The sequence below is a fragment of the Neopelma chrysocephalum genome, unplaced genomic scaffold (assembly GCF_003984885.1).
Source record: "Neopelma chrysocephalum unplaced genomic scaffold, ASM398488v2 Primary Assembly neopelma1_26, whole genome shotgun sequence".
In the NCBI taxonomy this organism is placed as follows: domain Eukaryota; kingdom Metazoa; phylum Chordata; class Aves; order Passeriformes; family Pipridae; genus Neopelma; species Neopelma chrysocephalum.
Genome location: NW_020897695.1, coordinates 2,777,212 through 2,797,207, shown reverse-complemented (window position 1 = coordinate 2,797,207; position 19,996 = coordinate 2,777,212). Strand labels below are relative to the sequence as shown.

The 19,996-nt window shown below is 40.8% G+C and overlaps 1 protein-coding gene across 3 annotated transcripts in view; it reads left to right on the top strand.

The window, feature by feature from the left end:
* The first annotated feature begins 7,047 nt into the window (after window positions 1-7,047).
* SCRN1 (secernin 1) overlaps window positions 7,048-19,996 on the top strand; it is a 39,284-nt gene continuing 26,335 nt past the window's right edge. For 2 of the 3 annotated variants that reach the window (XR_003532985.1, XM_027675317.1), the window contains exons 1-2: window positions 7,048-7,095; window positions 17,993-18,152. Coding sequence is in view for 2 of the 3 variants with exons in the window: in XM_027675317.1 (XP_027531118.1) it covers window positions 17,994-18,152 (159 nt within the window). In the remaining variant the exon portion in view is untranslated. Of the gene's footprint in view, window positions 7,096-7,116; window positions 7,235-17,992; window positions 18,153-19,996 lie in introns of those variants that run through there. The other variant, XM_027675318.1, reaches the window with a different exon arrangement.

The window sequence follows — 19,996 nt, the reverse complement described above, 5'->3', positions numbered from 1 at the left end:
TTCTTTACGTCTATAGCTAATGGGCTAATTGTAGCTTGTAGAAAATTATGACTTGCTGGATTTTACTCTTAGGAACACTGACCACAATACTTAAGAGAGGTAAGACTGGTGATGTTCCTTCCTTTTAACAGAAGGTAAGGATTTACATTTGCATCCAGTATTTCAGCCCTTATGTCCCATCATGTCTTCACTGCTATCGTCACTACCAGTAGTTGGGTTAAAAGCTGGACTTAACATGGTCACATGGATATCATGATGTGCACGTGCACTCTGACATAATTCAACTCTCCACCTCTGCAAAACTCAGACTGAAGCAAAGCTCCCAGACACGTGGTGCTCATCTCACAGCTGGCAAACCAGCACGAACTGCAGTGGGAGCACATATGGAGCAGAAATGGCCGACGCTCCTCTGCATTGGGTACCAGATTCTGTCACTGCTAACCTGAACCAAGCCCAGCTCACCACGGTACCCTTGGGAACAGCCACAACCTGCCATTCACACAGTGGTGGGGTTATGTGGAGACGGCTGGTGAGGTGGGCTCTAGGGCATCAGTTAATATGCTCTGCCAGACCCTTGCTGGCTTTGGACCTTCACACCTTGTTTCCTGAGCAGGCAGCTGTGGGATGTGTCAGTGCCTCAGGACAGACTGGAGTGGCACCAGCCAGGCTCATGCTGTCACACCACTGCTTGGGTGTAAAGTTAAAGGCAGGCTTGAAGAAAACATCAGGGCCTGCCCTTGCACTGAGGAGGGAATAGCAGAGAAAATAAGCAGAGGAATCTCTCTCAGTACCATTCAGTTTTGACTGATATCCACAGCAAATACAAGGAAGTTTAAAACCTGCTGGGTAATTTATTCTTCACATTTCTCTGTTAAAATAAGTACATAAGAATAACACACAACCAGCATGAAACGTGCAATACAGTGTCAGCTTTGTAATTTTTCCCATCTCTTATTAACTACTGTTTTCCGGTTCTACATTTTGGATAAGGCCATATATGTAAACATAGCCTCTTTTGTCACAGAGATACTCAATTGTGGACACTTTTAAAAATACATTTTTCCAATCCTTCTGGAAGTACAGGAGCCAAAAGGACTTCTTTTATTTTAGTTTGTAGTATTTCTGTTATCAGTGATCCCTTCCCATCTGCAGATATCTACCACTTCCATGAATAAGGAAAACAACTTCTTCATCTAGAGGGCTTTTTAGAGACAGGACTCTTTGAAGTCATATTTACAATTAAAAACCCCCAAACAAAAAAATAAGCAAAAAAAGGCTGCCCAAGTTTTTAATCTCCTTAAAAGCAGAATACTGGAAAATGCTGCTGCAGAAATATCTGTAGCCCAGGAAGGACATGCCACTGCTCACAGCCCCCAGTGTATGATGTGCATGGGAGGAGAAGAAAGATTGCTGACACATGCATAACTTTTTATGCCTACTCAGCAGACCTGTTGCTGTGGTTACTAACCAGAACCTCTCTTGAATGAGTGTTATTTGCACCACACCAGATAGCTGATAAATCACATAGTAGAATTTTCTGTCCCTTGTATTACTGTCCAATCTTTTTTCTAAGTGCTGTGACTTAATTTGCAGCAATTTACACATAAATTATTTGGACAGGACACATTAATATAAAACATAATACTGAAGCAGGTATGCAGTCACTTTCACGAACTCCGGTATCACCTGCATAACATCAGAAATGATTTTTTGTCTTATATATTGATGTTCAAGTTGTTGCAATTTGATGAATAATGCTAAGCTGAGGAAAAATATGCTTGATTTTTAATATAATACTAATAACATAGTTACTGTAGCACATTTATTGCAAAGGGAAGTGAGATGCCTTTTGCAGTTCATCCGTCTGCTGCAAGCATTTCTGTACAGGCAGCATCACAACAATGAAGCATACATGAAGATTAAATAGGATCATTGCATAAGGATTTAATGCTGTTGTCTCTATATTTTCTGCTGCTTTGTTGTCATTACTGGCTTATCCTCTCAGGTTGACAGATTTCCTTCTTCCACCTACCTTGACTATATATTATTCTGAGTCTTAAGCTATTGTCAAGTGTTTTAGCCTCATTGTTACAGGTGCTGTTCTAACACATCAAAAAAGCCAATAATAATAATAAATGTGTCTTGCGATACCTTTTAGAATTCTGAAAATAAATATGCTGTCACAGATTTCTGTAAATTAAAACCAGGAAAATGCCAAAATTTATGAAAAAAAAGCAAAAGACTGATGTTATATTGGTAAATCATCGCTCCAGAAGAAGGCAACCTTTCTGACTGGGCAATGTAGCAGCTTGTTTGTGTGGTTCAGTGCTGTGCCTAATAGCTTTCTAGACACTGAGGGTAACTGCAGCACGCTGTCTTCTGTCCCTGTCACATTGAGGAGTTGTGTTCTGTTATGTCACTTATGTAATGGAAATATGAATTACCTTCTGTGGTGCATGAGTAAGAGCTCAGCATCTAAGCCTGACATTGTGCCTACAATAACATCTTAACTACAGCTGCAGCCATTTCCATAAATTAATCTTCAATGGTATAATTGGATAAAGAGGCTGCAGCCAGGATTTCTCCTATCTTTTTCATTTTGAACATCCACAGAGCTCAGCAGGTGACATGTTTATCTCACATCATAGTACTGCACCTGCCACCCTCTTTCTTTTTTATGGATGAAGCCACCTTTAGTGGCTTTAGTGTGGGAGAAATACTCTCAGTTCTCTGGTCCAGTCTCCTGACTATATAGAAAAAACAAAACAAAACACACAAGTGCCATTGATACTTCTCGCTCTTTAGATTCATTCTATGACATCAGTTGCATTTACTGGCCTATGGTGTAACTATTAACAAGGGTCTCACAGGTGTTTTCAATGTTACTAACTCTTCTGTATATAAAAAGCTTTTGTTCCTATAACTCACTTCAAGAGGAATAATTTTAGTGGGGTGCCTTTACGGGTACAGGCTTAGAATTCTGACTTAGAAGCAACCACGCACATTTGTTCTGAATAACCCCAGTTCATCTGTTTTTTAAGTACCCCAAATCAGTGCTCCGCTAGAGAGAACAGGACTAAGACGGTGGCTTGAAATAGCAAAAATAAATACCAACAAAAGGGTTTTCTTGGCTGCACCACCCTTTCACCAAAATCTATCATATTACATTTTTTAATATAATTTCAACACTTAGATGGTCTTTTCTAACAACCTACATTAAGCCAGCTTCTCTTCTTTTAAACACAGTTTACTGAGAAAACTAGTTCCATCAGTTGCACGGCTGCTGTCTTGAACTTGCAGAGGAAAGTATTTTGGAAATAATGAATCAAAGACTAGTGCTGCAGTGTCTTGAGGATTTTGGGGTACTAGTTCTCCTGAGTGAGCTCTGATCTCCAACTAAGGAGGTGTATAAAGAAGAACAAAAAACCACTGTAACTTAAGCTATATGTTGCAGTGTTTGCCTTTTGTTATCTTCCTTTCACAGATAAAACATGGAACAAAGGCTCTTTGAAATTCTCTTCTCTTAAGATGTGTCCTTCCTGCTTTCCTTCCTTGATTTGTCCTAATTATTATAATTTTGTGTTTTCTGTTTACACAGCAATCTCCATTCAAAGATTTTAAAGATGCAGCTCTGAGTAAATGCTTTCCCTGTTTCTTGTGTGAGGTAATTGAATTACTGTGGGGGTACAAGATTTATCCAAAGCCAAGCAGCAAGCTTATGGCAGAACAACATACACCCCAGGCTCTCTTGATTCCCAGGACTGTGCTCTAACCACTCATCCTTGCTGCTTTATGCAGTTCCTGACAGCTTATACAGAAAGGAAGCATCAAAGATTTCTGTGTCACCAGTGTGTAATCATTCTGTAGACAGTCTAATAATTCTTAGGTAGATTATACTCAGCCATAATCATCTCCAGTGTAATTAGAGAATAGACTTAGTCATCTAAGTGAGCATAATATGGGCAATATAAGTGGTGTGTTATAGGATATAATTTAAACCCTTTTTTAAATTGCACCTGCTCTTTTCATCAGCTATCTTTCTGATTCTAAGAAGCAAGCTGCCTGTGATGCAGCTCATCCTTGATGTAACTCTGGAGCAAGGAATTTGGGTTGTTATGTTCAACTGAAGTTGTTACAATTAAATTGGTATAAAGTCCTCAGCTTTTCAGTGATTCACATCACCTTTCAGTTATATATTTTAAGCAGGAGATATACAGTCTTTTCTTTTTCTGTTGCAGAACACATTGAAATGTAATTCTGGTGACAGCAAAATTGATAGCAGAGAAAAGCAATGGTCTTGATTAAAATATATAATGGTAGTAGTATGAAGGGCTCCATGTTACTAATTATCGGCCCTGCTTTTTAATCAAAAGCATTAAGCCTAAGTACTGACTTCTTAGTCCCTATACAGGTTACCGACATACCCCCAAAAAGGTGCAGATGCCACAGTATTTCACATTCACTGAAACTGGGAGCAGAAAATTATTTTCTTATTTAGTTACATAATGAAACTGCAACTTCTGGTCTGCATTTAAGTTTGACAGCAACAGTGTCCAAAGCTTATCCATAATTTCTGAACACATGCAGACCCATGTCTTTAAACTAATATGGGATAGATCCAGATATTAGGAAAAAATTCTTTACTGTGGAGGGTGATGAGGCAGAGGAACAGTTTGCCCAGAGAAGTTGTGGATGTCTCATCCCTGGAAGTGTTCAAGACCAGGTTGACTGGGGCTTTGAGCAACCTGGTCTAGTTGAAGGTGTCCCCGCCTACGGCAGGGAACTAGATGATCTTTAAGGTCCTTTCCAACCCAAACCATTCTATGATATCAGGAAAAGCAAATATCCTGAGGAACTCAACGCTGGCCATCAAGCTGTGCAGCACTACAGAGGACATGCTGATGGAGTACTTTCAGGTAATTGCTTCTACTGGCAAAAAAGAAAATCTGTGAAATGAGACAATAGCTGAGAATAAACTTCTTGAAACCAGGTACAAAGCTCTTTTATAGATTTCTATATTTTCTGAGCCACCCACAAGTTCCACATTGCTTTACCAACCCAACATACTTCCTTCTTGTTGCTCTTATGCAGAAACACTCTGTTTTTTAATGCTCTTTATTCTGTCTGCTGGCTCACCCTTGCCTCTCTGACCTCTTCCCCAGCTTCCTATCTTCTCATCAAACATACTTGGCAGTCTCTTTTCCACACTGTGTCTGGTCTGAGGCAGGAATTGGTGAAGTATGCAGCAAGGTTCCTCTCTTTGAAGACAGAGATAGAAACATAAAGGTGCTGCCTTATCACCAGCAGATCATGTTTAGCAGTTTAACCATTTATCCAGGGACCTGCGTGATGATGCCTAGCAGTGAAACTATTTTCACCTCTATATGGAGGCACAGGTTGTATGCTGAGGATGGAGCACACAGGACAGCCCCTGTTGGGTGGGTTTGGCAAACAGAGCAGGCCGCCGGCTCCACGTGACAGGACCAAGGCTTGCTATGCTCTGAATGGTACCTCAGAGGGACAGTCAGTGCCATCGTGCTTTTGGCCTCGTGGTGGTGGTGCTGCTGCACCCAAACAGCTGAGAGGTCCATGGGGTTCAGCTGCTGGGGCAGGAGCCCACTATGACACTTCACATGCAGCCAGCAGAGAAGTCCCCAGTCATGAATCACAGAATCACAGAATCATTTAGGTTGGAAAAGACCTCTGAGATCATCGAGTCCGACCTTTGACTGAACATCACCTTGTCAACTAGACCATGGCACTAAGTGCCAATCCAGTCATTTCTCAAACACCTACAGGGATGGTGCCATTGTGCTGTCTACTCTCTTATATGGGTCCGAATCATGGGTCATTTACTGCCACCACCTGCAACTCCTAGAACACTTCCATCAACGCTGTCTCCGTACAATCCTAAACATCCACTGGTCAGACTATGTAACTAACATGTCTGTTCTAGAACAGGCAGCAGTTACGAGTATAGAGGACATGTTGCTGAGAACACAGCTGTGTTGGGCAGGGCACACCTCAAGGATGAAGGACCACCGCCTCCCTAAGATCCTGCTTTATGGTGAACTTGCCACTGGGTGCCGCAAGAGAGGAGCCCCGAAAAGGAGATACAAGGACTCCCTGAAGCAACATCTCAGCCTTGGCCACATTGATCTTCATTGCTGGTCTACCCTGGCCTCCAATCAGGAGCTCTGGAGACACACTATGCATGACGCTGCTGCTTCCTTTGAGAACACACGTAGGATCACCATCGAAGACAAAAGACAACGCAGAAAGAATTGTATCCTGCCAATACCATCTGAGGAGTCTTTCTGCTGTGCCTTTTTCAACCGACCTTGTCTATTCTCGCATTGGCGTCTTTAGCCACCAACGCGCTTGTAGCAAATGCAGGCAGAGTCCTTCCCAAATCTTCGTTTGCGAAGACTAGCCATGATGACATGATGACAGGGATAGTGACTCCACCACCTCCCTGGGCAGCCAGTTCCAGTGCTTAACAACCCTTTCTGTGAAGAAATTACTACTGATGAAGTCATCCCTTCAGCTTTGCTAAGTTTGGTGTAGTTTCTATGCAGCGGTTTGACTGGTTAATGGGGTAGCAGCCATATTTTAAATAACCTGCTTTACTTTCTAGACTTATCCTCTGTGTGAGACAGATGAGTACAAGCTAACCATTTAATTATATGAATAAAAAAGTCCCTTTTCCACGGGAAGGGTGCATTCGTGCATCTCGTCCCCGAGACGGGCTGAGGGATGACACGCGAAACGTGGATGCCTCCTCACAGAATCACAGGATAGGTGAGGGTGGAAGGGACCACAGTAGGTCATCTGGTCCAACCTCCCTACTCAAGCAGGGTCATCCTAGAGCATATTGCACAGGATTGCATCCGAACGGTTCTTGAATATCTCCGCCGAGGGAGAATCCCCACCCTCTCCGGGCATTCCCCGGGGGTTCGGGGCCACAGCACGGACACGCCCTCCCCGCCCCCCGGCCGGGACTCTGCGCGGAGCGGTTCGGCGGCGGCTGCGCGCGCAGGGGGTGGGAGCCGGCGCCGCCGGGGGACCGGAGCGGCAGGAGCGGGAGGCGCTCAGGTACGGGAGCGGTGCGGGAACGCCGCGGGGCAGGGCGGCATCTGCGCGGCATCAGCCCGGGCATCAGCCCGGGCATCTCCGCGGCATCTCCCCGGCATCTCCCCGTCACTTTCCTCCTCGGAGCGGCGCCCCCGGGCTGGTGTGTTACTGCTCGGCGCGGGGGAAAGTGGCGAGGTCTGCGAGCAGCGACCTTCTCTGCGGGGCTCGCCCCGCCAGCGCCGGGCGGCGGCGGTGGACAGGGAGGAAGGCAGGGAGGGAAAGAGCGAGAGGGCTGGCGGGGATGGCGCGAGAGGATGGCGCAGAGCCGGTTTCCCGTGGTTGGTGCGGGCGATGTCCGCCGGCGGCGATATCCGCCAGCGGCGATGTCCCCAAGGCGATGTCTCCCAGCGGTGATGTCCCCTGGCGCCTCCCCGCACCTGCAGCCCCGGGCGGGGCCGCGGGCACCGCGTAACGGGGCTGCGCCGCCGCCTCCCCCGGCCCGGCCGTGCGGGTGGGGGTCCGCGGCAGGGGGAGGACTCGGTGACTGGGGCTGGTGTTGGCAAACACCGTCCCCGGCTGTCCTTCGCATTCCCGTCTGAAGCAAGGCTCTCCGATCTCTCGTCTTTCCCTGGCTGCCCGCTATACTCGCTACTGCATTCCCTTCAGCAATTTAAGGGCCAGGCGTGGGTTGCTCCCCCCTTCTTTTTCTTGAAGGTGCCTTTTCATATGGTCACCTTGAAACCTAGATGCCTTAATGTGCCTTTCTAAGCATAACCTTACGCTCAGGTGGGTATGTGATGATTTCAGTCACTAAAGCAGGCTGATGGGCAGACATACCTTCCTGCAAGAGCCTGCGAAACTGGCATTTCTGTTTATGCTGCTATAGTAATTCTAGAGGCCGCGATTAACCTACCTTAAAAAGCAAAAAAACCAAAAAAATAAAACCCTATTTTCTCCAGTACTGATAAGCAAAGAGGAAATAAATCATATTAAAACCAAAATCTCAAACAGAAGACAGCTTTGTTAGGGCCTTGATCCTATGAGTGGACTTATGCATAAATCTAACCCTCTGAAAGCCATCCATGCCTGTAAGATATGAAACTTTAATAATCCCAGAGATGCGGTTGTGCTACAATACACTTGGTAAATTCTGTGATGTGAACTGTCTAATGCTAAATATACTCAGTAGTTTAGAAGATAATAAATACATGAACTTGTGAGAAATGACTGACTCATTTGGTTATAGGCTATTACTGTTTCAGCTATTGCTCTCAAAGCTGCTTTAGAATTAGAGATTTAAGGCACCTCCAAGCACACTGGTTTGTTCATAGCATGCACTCCAAATTTTCCAGCCAAACAAAAAGAAATCTTGAAACAAATCCTCAATCGTATATTTTTAGGAAGTTGATCTCTGTGAACACAGGACTTCCAGTGATTTTAGATGAACTAAGACTGAAGTTAACTTAAACCATTCATAGTGCCGTGGACTGTTCCAAGCAGCTTATGTCCCGGAGCTTACACAGACTGTCTAAAAAGACAGGTGTTATATTGAGGTAAATGTGGTGGATGGAAATCCTTTATTAGTATCAGTCAGTTTTTACTCCCCAGGAAAGTATTTCTGATGCTTAGAGTTTGAGATTTTATGGCAACTTCTCATTTTGGAAGACATTTGTAAGTTTTTTTTTCCTGGCAAAGTAAGGCATAAGCTCCGTTTATTTACACTTGCTGAGTTCAGTATGTATGGTAAATGGTGCTGAATTTGGCTCTTCATCCTCTCCTCCAGAAGTCACCAACTATGGGTGCTTTGCACAGCTTGAGTGTGGAAAAGTGTGCTAGTTTATGCCAGGAGCTTCCAGTAAGAATTTCTTGCTTTATTATGGACATTGTCTCTGTAATGTATTGGCCTTCTCTTTCTGTAAATTCAGCAGATTGAGAAACAGAATTGTTACCTAGACCTGCTTCTCTGTGTGGTAACCAAATGGCTGGTTTCTGACACAAAGTGCCGTGTTACATCCTCACATTTGCAAAGTCTCATTGCTGTTGTTTTAGGGTGTATTTAAAACTAAAGGGAACCTTCCAACAAGCTACTTTGATGCTTTTTATTTTGCCCCTTTTTAACATAACAATGTTGCTAATTTGAATTGACTGTCAGTCAGTGTGCATTAGCCAGCTGTGTGTGGAGGTGGACAGCCTCCCTTGTGCAGTGATCAAGACCTGACTGAACCACAAAACGAGATTGTGCTGCCTCTTTACAAAAAGCGAAAGCTACATGCCCAAGTATTATGCAGCAGTTAGCAACTTCTCATTATGAAGTTGTGTGCTGCACAAAGATGCTTTAGATGCCAGCAGCTCCTAACACGGGTCTCTGTCCCAGTGGCAGAAGCAGGAAAACAGTTGCTTCTTTACAAAATGGAGAGTGTTACAAATATGACCTTAGACTACGGTCTGGAATATCAGCTACAAAAGGGATAGAGTTCTGTGACTGCTTGGAGACTTAATTAAAAGCATTGACATCCAGTCAGTGAAAAGTCTGTATAAATAATGAATTTTCCCTGTATGCACAGCCTGTGATGGAAATGAGTCTGAAACCTGTTGTCTTCTGGATGACTGACCCCGATTTGTTTTTAAATAGAACTATGTTTTCATTAGCATAATTCATATTACTTGGGGCAAAAAATAAGATCCTGTCTTATTTTGAAAGATGCATACTTTGAAAACTTGGATAAGGGTGTATTGTAGAATTAAAATGGTTGGTCAAGGGACTGTAAACTTTTGTAACAGCTGAAGTCTTGCCATTTGTTAGGACTTTAAATGCTGAAGAGTTTTAGCATGCTCATTTGGTGACCACTATCTGTTTTTATACGGTTTTAAGCAATCTGGCTGCTCTTGCCAGGAATATTCCTTATTTTCCCACATACAGCAAGAGAAATATTTTCTATTCTTTCCAGGCTTATTATGCCTTTATTCAGGTAAATGACTGAAAGGAGCATACAACTTAGGAAAGCTTTGAAGTGCAACTTGATCTTATGCCCATGTAGGGAATTGCTACTTCCTGTAATTGAAAAATAAAAGAAATTTATTGGAGAAAATGGCCATCCCAAATCTCTGACTGAAGGTTTGAGATATTGCCTATTTTGAGGAAATTATTGATAAAATTTCAGCATGTAGTTAATATAAAAAAAAAAGAAAAAAGTTGAGCATGGCTTGCTAAATTTCAGCTATTGATAAACTCCTCTTGGATATCTTGTCAGGCACAGCTTAGAGAGACAAAGACAATCAAAGTTGAATGTGGCACCTTCAAGCGGTAAGTTGGTGCCATCATCCATTGATAGTAAGGAAACAGTCAAACAATTTGACGAAGGTCTGATAATGAAATGTCCAGACCATAAGGACACAGGGATCTGGCATGGTTTTGTGCTTTATATTCAGGAACAGTCTCTTAATACGTGCAACCTTTCTCTCTCCTGATAAGTCATGCATTAGAACTGTCCAAATTGTCAATAAAAAAATAACCTTTCAGTGTTTCCTAAGATGGGAACAGTATTATTATTGTGTCTTTCAGTTTGCTGTCTTTGTTCTGTGCTTGCAGCTGAATGAATTTTGCTTTTCATTTCTGTTTCTGGAAGCATTGCTTTTCTGCAGGGTGCAGAGATCACATGTCTCTATGTGCATAAGACTGTAGGCTTGATTTGTAAAGGAAAATACAAGCTTGTCTCAGGCACAAGAAACATCTTAATTTGAAAGTTATAAGAGAGGTTCAAACCTGATAACTTAGCCCTGAACGAAGTTTTCACAATTGTCACTGACCTTTCTTTTGCCACCCCATTAAAAATATGGGAGAGTTGAGAATAAATTATGCATGACTCATTCAATATATTCTTCCTTTCATGATGAGACAGCCTTGATCCAAATATGAGGACTCTGGTTCAGATACTGCCTTTCAGTTTTTTATTGTAAATGTTTCTTGCAGGTTATGTCACTTACCCTTTCTGGTCACTATGAAAACAGGTTTATTGAAATCTTTAAACATTCCTGAAATAGCTCAGCAGTGTTAGCACAGCTGGGGTTCTGTTTTATAAAACCTCAAAATATAGTGAGGAAAAGTCATCCTTTAATACACAGAAACACATTATATGTCTTCGTAAAAGGCTTAATGTGTTCTCTGGACTTTAAAAGCAGCTCAAATCTCGTTTGTAAGATTTTGTTAGAGAAAATGTGGTCATCAACCAGAATTCACTCAGAACTTAGCGGAAAGGAGTTTAGCAGCCTCTGTATTTCTGGTACCTAAAACATCTGTTAAAGATGATCTTTAATTTGAAGAAACTATAGAAGCGAGGGTGGACAGGTTAGGGTATATGATCAATAAAACTGTGGAGGTCTGAGATGAAACCTCAGTCTTAACCCTCCCACCGTTGTTTTTGTGGACACCCAAGTTGTCTTGAAAACATAATGTTGATTATTACCAGCATTAACAACAGATTATCCAGGACAATCACAGGTGTGCTTGACGAAGTGGGAGTTAAGGGAGGTTTAGACTTCACCCTGTACTTTGGTTATGTCTATGCTTCAGAAAGCTTGATGGTTATGCCAGCAAAACTCTTGAAGACAAACAGAAAATGTTTGAAAGATGAGTTTGTGTGATATATCTATGCAACCTCACTAAGGTGAATGAAAGCAAGGTGTGTTGTTCCTGGTTCCATCCATGCTGGAAGGTTTGCTAGCATTGCTGTGGTGATTAATGAACGAAGCAATTATGCTCCTAGGTGAAGGTTTGCCTCGATTAAGCTGAATTTTTGCCAGCTTCTGAATCAAACCAATACAAGGCAAATTTTACAGTTCAATGCTACTCATCCCAACACGAGGTGAATGCTTCTTTGTTGTCAGTGCTGACTGCTTGGTCTCACTGAAGCTTTCATCCTTACTGTCTACTTGAGCATTGCTTTGATTTCTTGTGAAGAGGAGCTGTAGTGGTAGTAGCTAACTTCTCATGTAATACCTTTTACAGGTATTGCAACATTACATTGTTCTACATGACAGTGACTGGATATTCTTAAATTTTTGAACAAGAGACTATATTGGTGTAGAAAACAAAACTTCTGCATAGTGTGTTAAGGGTAGAACTGTTTGTACATGTCCATCACTTAAAATGTCTTAAATGGTGTGTTGCTAGGAAAGGACTTGCTCTGCACAGGAATAGCTGCTTCAGAATTTTTCATTTGGTGTAAATCTTAATTAAGATTAACAGCAAATACTAATTAACATTTCAAAAACTTGCATTAAAACCAAAGGGTTTTTATATGTGGTGCTGGGGGCATCTTTAGCTTTTCTTGAGAAAAAGTTACAGGGCATTAAGTGAGCAGCAATTAAAAGAAGTGTTAAAAGCAAATAATGGTTCAGTTCAATAAGTACGAGTGAAATTTCAAGACAGACCCTTACTCTGACCCTTTTGTCTCACACTAATCCTTTTCCTCACCCACTGCTTTCTAGTGAGTGCTGCACTTCCATTATAAACCTATTGTTTTGTTTTTCAGTTGAAAGAAAAGAGAGAAAAGAGCAGGAGCAGTTTTAATGTTATAGAAATAAGTTTTGGAATTGTTTGAACAATAAGTTATTAGAAGAGCTTCAAGATTGTAATAGTTCATAATACTGTATCTTTATTTTTGGTAATTTTTTTCCTCAGTAGATAAGACAGCAATTGTGAAAGCTACTGTCAGCAAGCTAGTTTTCATATAATTTGTAACTTCGTAAAACTAGTAATTACTTCGTGCTTAATGTCTTCAGGGTATTTTGGCAAACAAGGAAAATTAATCGGCTTGAAAAGAGTTGATATCTATTTGATATGGGAGGATAAAGTTGTTTTTCTGAGAAGTAATATTATTGTAGCAGTCAGATTCTTGAGCTTTATGAAAGATTATTTCAGTACCAAATTACAGCTTTCAGAGAAGTACACAGTGTTATTCTGGAAAGAATACCCAAACCACAAGAAGTCTAGAGTAAGTTAATAAGAAAATCTTCCTTTCTTTAGTTTGGACTCCGTCATGCTAAGCTCAGAGTGCTTTGTTGTGGATACATAGCTATTTCGATTTTCTTGGGTTGGGGGGGAAGGCTCTTAAACACACTGAATTATTTTGTGCCTGTCTCTATTCTCCTAAGAGCATGGCTTCAGCCTCTGACACTCATGTTCATGAGGAGAGGATAGAGTGCTGCAGTCTGTCCTCCTCCATATGTGTTGCTATAACAGCATTATTTGTTTGTTCCTTTTTTTTAATAAGTAAAAAATGACATCTAAGTGAAACTTTCATTAGACTGTGTAACAACCTGTATGTACAGACTTAAACAATAGCAATTTTATTTCTTGTTGACCACTCTAAAAGTCTGAATGTGGGTAAATTTTGACTCTAACAGTAAAAATTGTTCTAATTAGAAGTTATGAGCCTTCTTAATACATGTCAGCAATTTTAAGGTCCTCATACTGTGACAGAGAGTATTTTTCATGTCTTAATATTTTCAACCTGAAGATTAGTATTGTATGTTTATCAAGTATGGGTTAGTTTTCCTGAGGTGGTGCTAGACAACACCACGTCCGTGTTTACCCTATTTTAGGAGTATAGTGTTGTTCAGACATATTTATAAAACCCTTAAAATTGTCATCCCCATTGTTTCACATTGTGATGTTTGGAGCCAGACATTTGTCCAGAGAAGGGCAATGAAGCTCATGGAGGGTCTAGAGAGTAAGTCATATGAGAAGCAGCTGAGGGAACTGGGGGTGTTCAGCCTGGAGAAAAGGAGGCTCAGGGGACACCTGATTACTCTCTACAACTACCTGAAAGGAGGTTGTAGCAAGGTGGGAGTTGGCCTCTTTTTCCAGGCAACCAGTGATAGGACAAGAGGAAATGGTGTCAGGCTGCACTAGGGGAGGTTCAGGTTGGATATCAGAAAGAATTTCATCACTGAAAAGGTGGTTAAGCATTGAAACAGACTGCCCAGGGAGGTGGCGGAATCACCATTCCTGGAAGTGTTCAAGAAATGACTGGACACAGAACTTAGTGCAATGGTTTAGCTGACGTGGTGGTGTTCACGCAAGGGTTGGGCTCTGATCATGGAGGTATTTTCCAACCTTTTTGATTCTATGATTGCCCAGTGAATGTTACTTCTTTCTTTCTGAATCAAAGTACTTATGAACTCAGCTGTTTTATCATTGACAACAGTGGTGTTATGTTCATAAAATTAATTTGGCTTGTCAGTTGTTAAATGTGATTTCTCACAATGAGAGAAGATCTTAATAAAGGAACTTGTTAAATAAACCTTCTTCATAGTGTCAGAACACAGGACACTCTGGAAAAAAATATGACCACATGCTGTAGTATATTTTGTCAAATAAAAAGATAGCAAGTGGAGTGTGGCTGTTGTGGCTGTTGCTCACACCTCTTTTTTCAACCTTTATGCCTGCAGTGATTCTAGGTCAACCAAGCAGGATGCCTGTTAACTCCCTGAAACTGCAGCAGTTACGTAGTGGAATAGCATAATGTACAGCTCTTTGTCTCTTTCCAGGGCTTCCATATGCAGAATGATTTTGGATATAGCCTATAGTGGTCTGTATGGTGCCTGTTTCTCTTAACTTTCAAGTGACCCATCTCTGAGTACAATGGTTTGCAATCAAGACATATGGTGTATGTTTACCTCTGTCTACACCAGAATGCAGGTTACAGGTATGGTTTGTTGGGAGAATTGGGCCTGTATGCAAAGATGCTCTCTGGTAAAGAACTTTGTGAATGGTCAACGAGGTATCCTTTGAGATCTGTTTGCAATCATTTTTGTTTTCCAAGGTTTTCAGGAATGCCTTTCATTGAAGGAGTAAATAATCTGTGAAAAAAGTGTAGGAATTATAACAGTAGGTGGATTTGTAAGTCAGGCTGATTTATCAGAGGTACTGTGAAGGAGGAGTGTTCTGCTCCTTCTGTGGATGAAAAATGTTTGTTTGATATTGAGTCAGTATGGTGCCTTGTAAGAGGGCAAAGAGGTGGCAAATGTGTGAAAATGAGAACGGGGACAACCTCAAGTTGAACAAAGGAAAAACAGAAAATGAAGTAGGCAAGTAGAAATGTCCTGCTTAGATAGGTGGCTGCTAACAGACTGTTTTAGTTACGTGATGGAGGAAGATGAAGTACAGAAGTGTTCTGAACAAATACAGGTTGTGGTTGTATCTGAGAAATGGCCATCTTTATCATATTTAAAATGAACCAAATGAGGTTCTAGGAAAAAGTGCTACCCAGCAAACTGCGTAGATTTAACTGTAGTAGGCTGCTAGGTGGCTTCCTTCTTTAGAAATGTAATGTAAGATCCCAGTGCCAACTTCTCTTATGACAATCACATTTTCAGTATAAGGCTCTAATATTCAACTTGGTGTTTAACTGTTCTATACTCCCCTGTATGAAATATACTGTGTGTTGAAGGGACTCTATGTATAGAGGAGCTTACTCATACTTACAAAATACTCTGTGCGTTGAAGTGAACTCTAGTTATAGAGGAGCTTACTCATACTTTCATACTTAAAAAGCATTACCAAAATGGCAATTTGTTTTTGATTCAGTAACTTGGTATATTTAACAGGGAAAAAAAAGTAAAATCTCACAAATACATACAATTGAGTCTCTTTATTTCAGGGAGGGTTTCAGAACTCTGTAGAGCATTAGATTCCTACAAGCTTTTAATTCTTTTCCCTACCTACTCAGACTGTAGGTATGTAAATATCTGCCTTGCATACCTTCATATTCATTCAGTAACATAGTGTTGAAACATTCCTTCACATCTTTTTAGGGCTATCTGCCAATATGTTTGGGTATTCATTAATTAAAATGAGTACTGTATATAATTTTAACCTTTTTTTCTAGGCTCTTGGGTGTCTAATGTCTTTCAGCTGTCTCATATATTTCAAATAAATCCGTTTAACTTGTGTTTAGAATAAAGGAAATATTTCTTTTGAATAGTGAGATCCACAGTAAGTCTGAATAGTGAGATCCACAATAAGTCTGCAAGTTATTCAAGATTTTAACTGGTCTGGCAGTGCATCAGAAGACAAATTTGGAGCACTAAATGATTACTTACCTGAAGATAGATGTGGACTCAGAGTGCAGGAAAACAGTTACAGTGACATCACCAACACAGCAAAATAAATGTACATACTTGGAATAATTCATAGCAAAATACTAAATGGTTTCATTAGTGACAAAGGTTGGGCAACACTCTACATATTGCATTTCAGTTTAATCACAAATGCTCTGATGACTCGCAGGTGATGAGTGACAACTAAACTGGGGCTTTCCACCATGTTTGTGTGCAAGACCTCTTGAACCAATAATGTGCCTAGTGGCACAATACACGTCTGCAGGTCGATGTCCTCTGACAGATCTATTTTATCAGCTAAAGTCATTCCAGCTCACAGTAGCTTGTCCTGTCCTACCAGTCAAAACTCTGCTTTGTAAAAAGGGATTTGTTTGTTTCCTAATGCATTTTCAGCTCACCTGGATGATTATTCTTGTATATAATCTTACCTAAATTGAAAGGTGATGTGAGTTCCCTAGACAATTCATTACCTCACCTTGTGTTGGTAGAGGACACTGTTAACATATATCTTCTTGACCTTTTTTCCAAGATTGAGCATCTGTGTGACCTGTTCATAGTCCACAGGCAAACAACTACCACTTTATGAATTATAGGTTTTATCCAAAAGGCATTCTTTCTCTGGTTTAATATCAGCAACCTGCTGTTCTGTGAGAAGTATGTGCTCAAATGGCACTGCTTTGGAAAAAAAACCCAAAACCTCATGAATGCTTTTTGAATGCTTTGAGCATTTTGAATGAAATTTGAATGCTTTGGAGCAGGTGCAAGTTAATGGTAAAAAAGCATCTTTGGGGGGGAAGTTTCTAAGGAGTCTGAATGTGTGCAAGTACTTTTACTTGTTCAAGTTATTGTGGAGGAATAAAATTGTTCATTTTGGGGCTGAGGTTTATTGCAGTGATAAGAACTATGAAGAAATTTCAGACATCTGTGTTGAGTACTATTTTAACAAGTGATAAACACCTCACCTTTTCCTTTTGTAGGCATATGTGCCAGAAGTTTCCCTGAACGGTGAAAAAAATGTCAGATATGCAAATGTACACAAGACCAGCTAAAGTATTGTCATAGTCCTGAAACAGTTTACATTTTTTATTAATATGTTGTCATTGTAAACACTTAAAATTATCATATAAACATTTCATATTAGCCTGCATAAACAAATAAACTGCAATCAATTAGCTTTGAGTAAGAGCAGCAATGCAGACAAACCACAGAGAAAATAAAGGGCAATTACTGCTTCAGTCTCTCTGATCTAAGTAGATTAATTTTCAGACAGTTTTTGAATTGTACTATATATTTTTTCTGTTTCCAGTTACATTACTGTCCTCTCTCAGGAATCCCTCAAACATATTTTCTCTTTCCTTTTTTAAAACATTAAAGTGCATGGGAGCAGAGAAAGTAAATTATTTAAAATTATTCTGTGTCTCTGCACTTGTCTGAGTCAGCAGAATACATCTAGGTCATATGTTCCTGAACAGCTCTAATGCAGAGTATCTTCTTTCTGTGGGGACTAAGTAAATGCATTATGGTACAGTTATCTTGCTTTTCTTCCTATTCTTTATACCTTCAAAAGACTTGGGTGAAAAATGATGAAAATTATTATATTTTTTAAAATTAAATTCAGATAAGCTTCCTCTGAGCTGACCTGTTCTTCCATTATCATTGGACAATCAACTGATAGATAGAGGGACTGCATTCCTTCTTAGTTACAATTAGTAGCAGTAGACTGATTCTCCAATGTATACAGTTATGAATTAAAAAAACACTGGTTTTGTTTGTTTATGCTTTCTTTCCTTTTCAGGATGGCTGCAGCTCCTCCAAGTTACTGTTTTGTAGCCTTCCCCCCATGTTCTAAAGATGGGCTGGTGGTATTTGGAAAGAATTCTGCACGGCCTAGGGATGAAGTACAGGAGGTGGTCTACTTTGCTGCCGCAGATCATGAGCCAGGAAGCAAAGTTGAGGTAAGGGTGAATTATTACATTCAAACTGTGAGAAAGGACTTCTTTTGGAAGAAGTGAATGTTGCCTTGTTTTCTTGTTGGACTGTGGAGTCCTTGCTCACTTCACTCAAACCTCTAGAATAGAAAAGAGACAAGATTTTTATTTTAAAAGTCCTGAAAATGAAACTCAGAATGTAACTTTTTTGTTTAATTGCAGTAAAATCTATGATCTGTGCTTTCTCCAGCAGGCAGGAGAAATTGTTCAAATCTCGGATTCCTGCCCCAAGTAGTCTACTGATTACTTTTTCCTTTTAAAGGAAAAATATCCTGGCTAAGTGGATCTAGAAGCCAATTTTCAAAGTTTGTCACTTACCATAAGAATTGTTCTCATTCATGGTTGTTGTTTGACAGTTGTGATGGGGTTTGGCTACCCTAAACATGCTGCTAAACGGGTAGCCGAAAATCTCTGCCTCAAAGAGCTTGCACTCTAATAAGGGAGTGTGAGAGGAGAAAACAAGAGCATAAGGTCTGTAAGGCAAACATAACTCTTGTGCGTGCAGTTGGCTTTGATGACATGTTCTGCAGCTGAGGCACCTGCATCATGGTCAGTTTTCTGTGCTGTGGCTTCTCTCTGAATCCAGGCTGGATGTGGAGTCCCGAAGCTGGATGCGGATGCTGGGTGCAGGTTGAAAGGGACCCTGCTGGAAGTAATTTTAATTATAGTCTGTTACTGCAGCCTCAGTTTAATGACAGGAGAAATGAAGGGATAAGCAGATGTGGAAGAGTGAAGCAAGGGGACAAATGAAAAAAGAGGACAGGAAGAGGAAAAAGTGTGAAGTGAAGGTGGAATGAAGAGACTGAGGCACCAGAAGGAAAGACAAGGATCTGTGTGGGTAGTCATTTAAGCAGAGGAGACAGAGCCTTATCTGCACTGTCAGGGGCTTCTAGAGTCCACAAGTTCTTGCTTTGGCAGGCAACTGGGAAAGCAGGAGCTGTGATGTTTGCTGCATTAAGGTTCCTCCTGTCTCCATGGCAGGAGGCTGAGGACATGAGGTGTTCTGTGCCAGGCTGGTGTCTCTCATCTGAACAGGTCCTTTATGGATCTAGTTGCTGCTTCCCCAGAAGATATCCTAAGGCCAGTGCCAGTTTTAATTATGTTTTTCAAGTGGGATGACTTTTGAACTTCAGAGGGTATGGTGCTCCTCTTTCTAACAGTTAATGTTCTCTTGATTCTTGTTGCTACCAACATCTAGTACAACTCATGCATTATTAAATGGGTTAATTTTGGATATAAAGAAATCTGCTTCCCCTGTCCAAGAGAGAATTCAGGCAGAAACTCAACTTTTTTGCCAACTTTTTAGAAGCTCAGAGTGTAATTCCTTTTCCTAGCACACCACAGTTTGTAGAACCAGTATCTGCAAGCATTTTCCTTAAATGGTGAAATATTGGTTTTTTTTAAATGAAGGTAAAGTTTGTTGCAGTGTGGTGTAGATGCACTTTTAGATGAGGAACTGGAGTGGGCCGATTTTTATTTATTTATTTTTTAAAGTAGTGGCTCAAGTCCTAATTAATGGATACTTTGGCCTCAGCTAGTCTATGCTAATGCATAATTCTTCATTAGCTAGCCTGAGGTTTTGCAAGTAAAATCGTTTACAGAAACATACAGGCTCCAGATGTTTACCAAAATGCTTCCTGTTTCCTCCCAACACAGAATAAAAACATCATCAGTTGCTCTGAGAGTAGTGCAAGCAATCGCTTATCACTACATATTCATCACACTCAGCACTAAGTATTGTTAATGTATTTTTTTTTACTCATGCATACTTTGAGTAGAGTAAGCTGGTTAAAACACAATACTGATTTTAA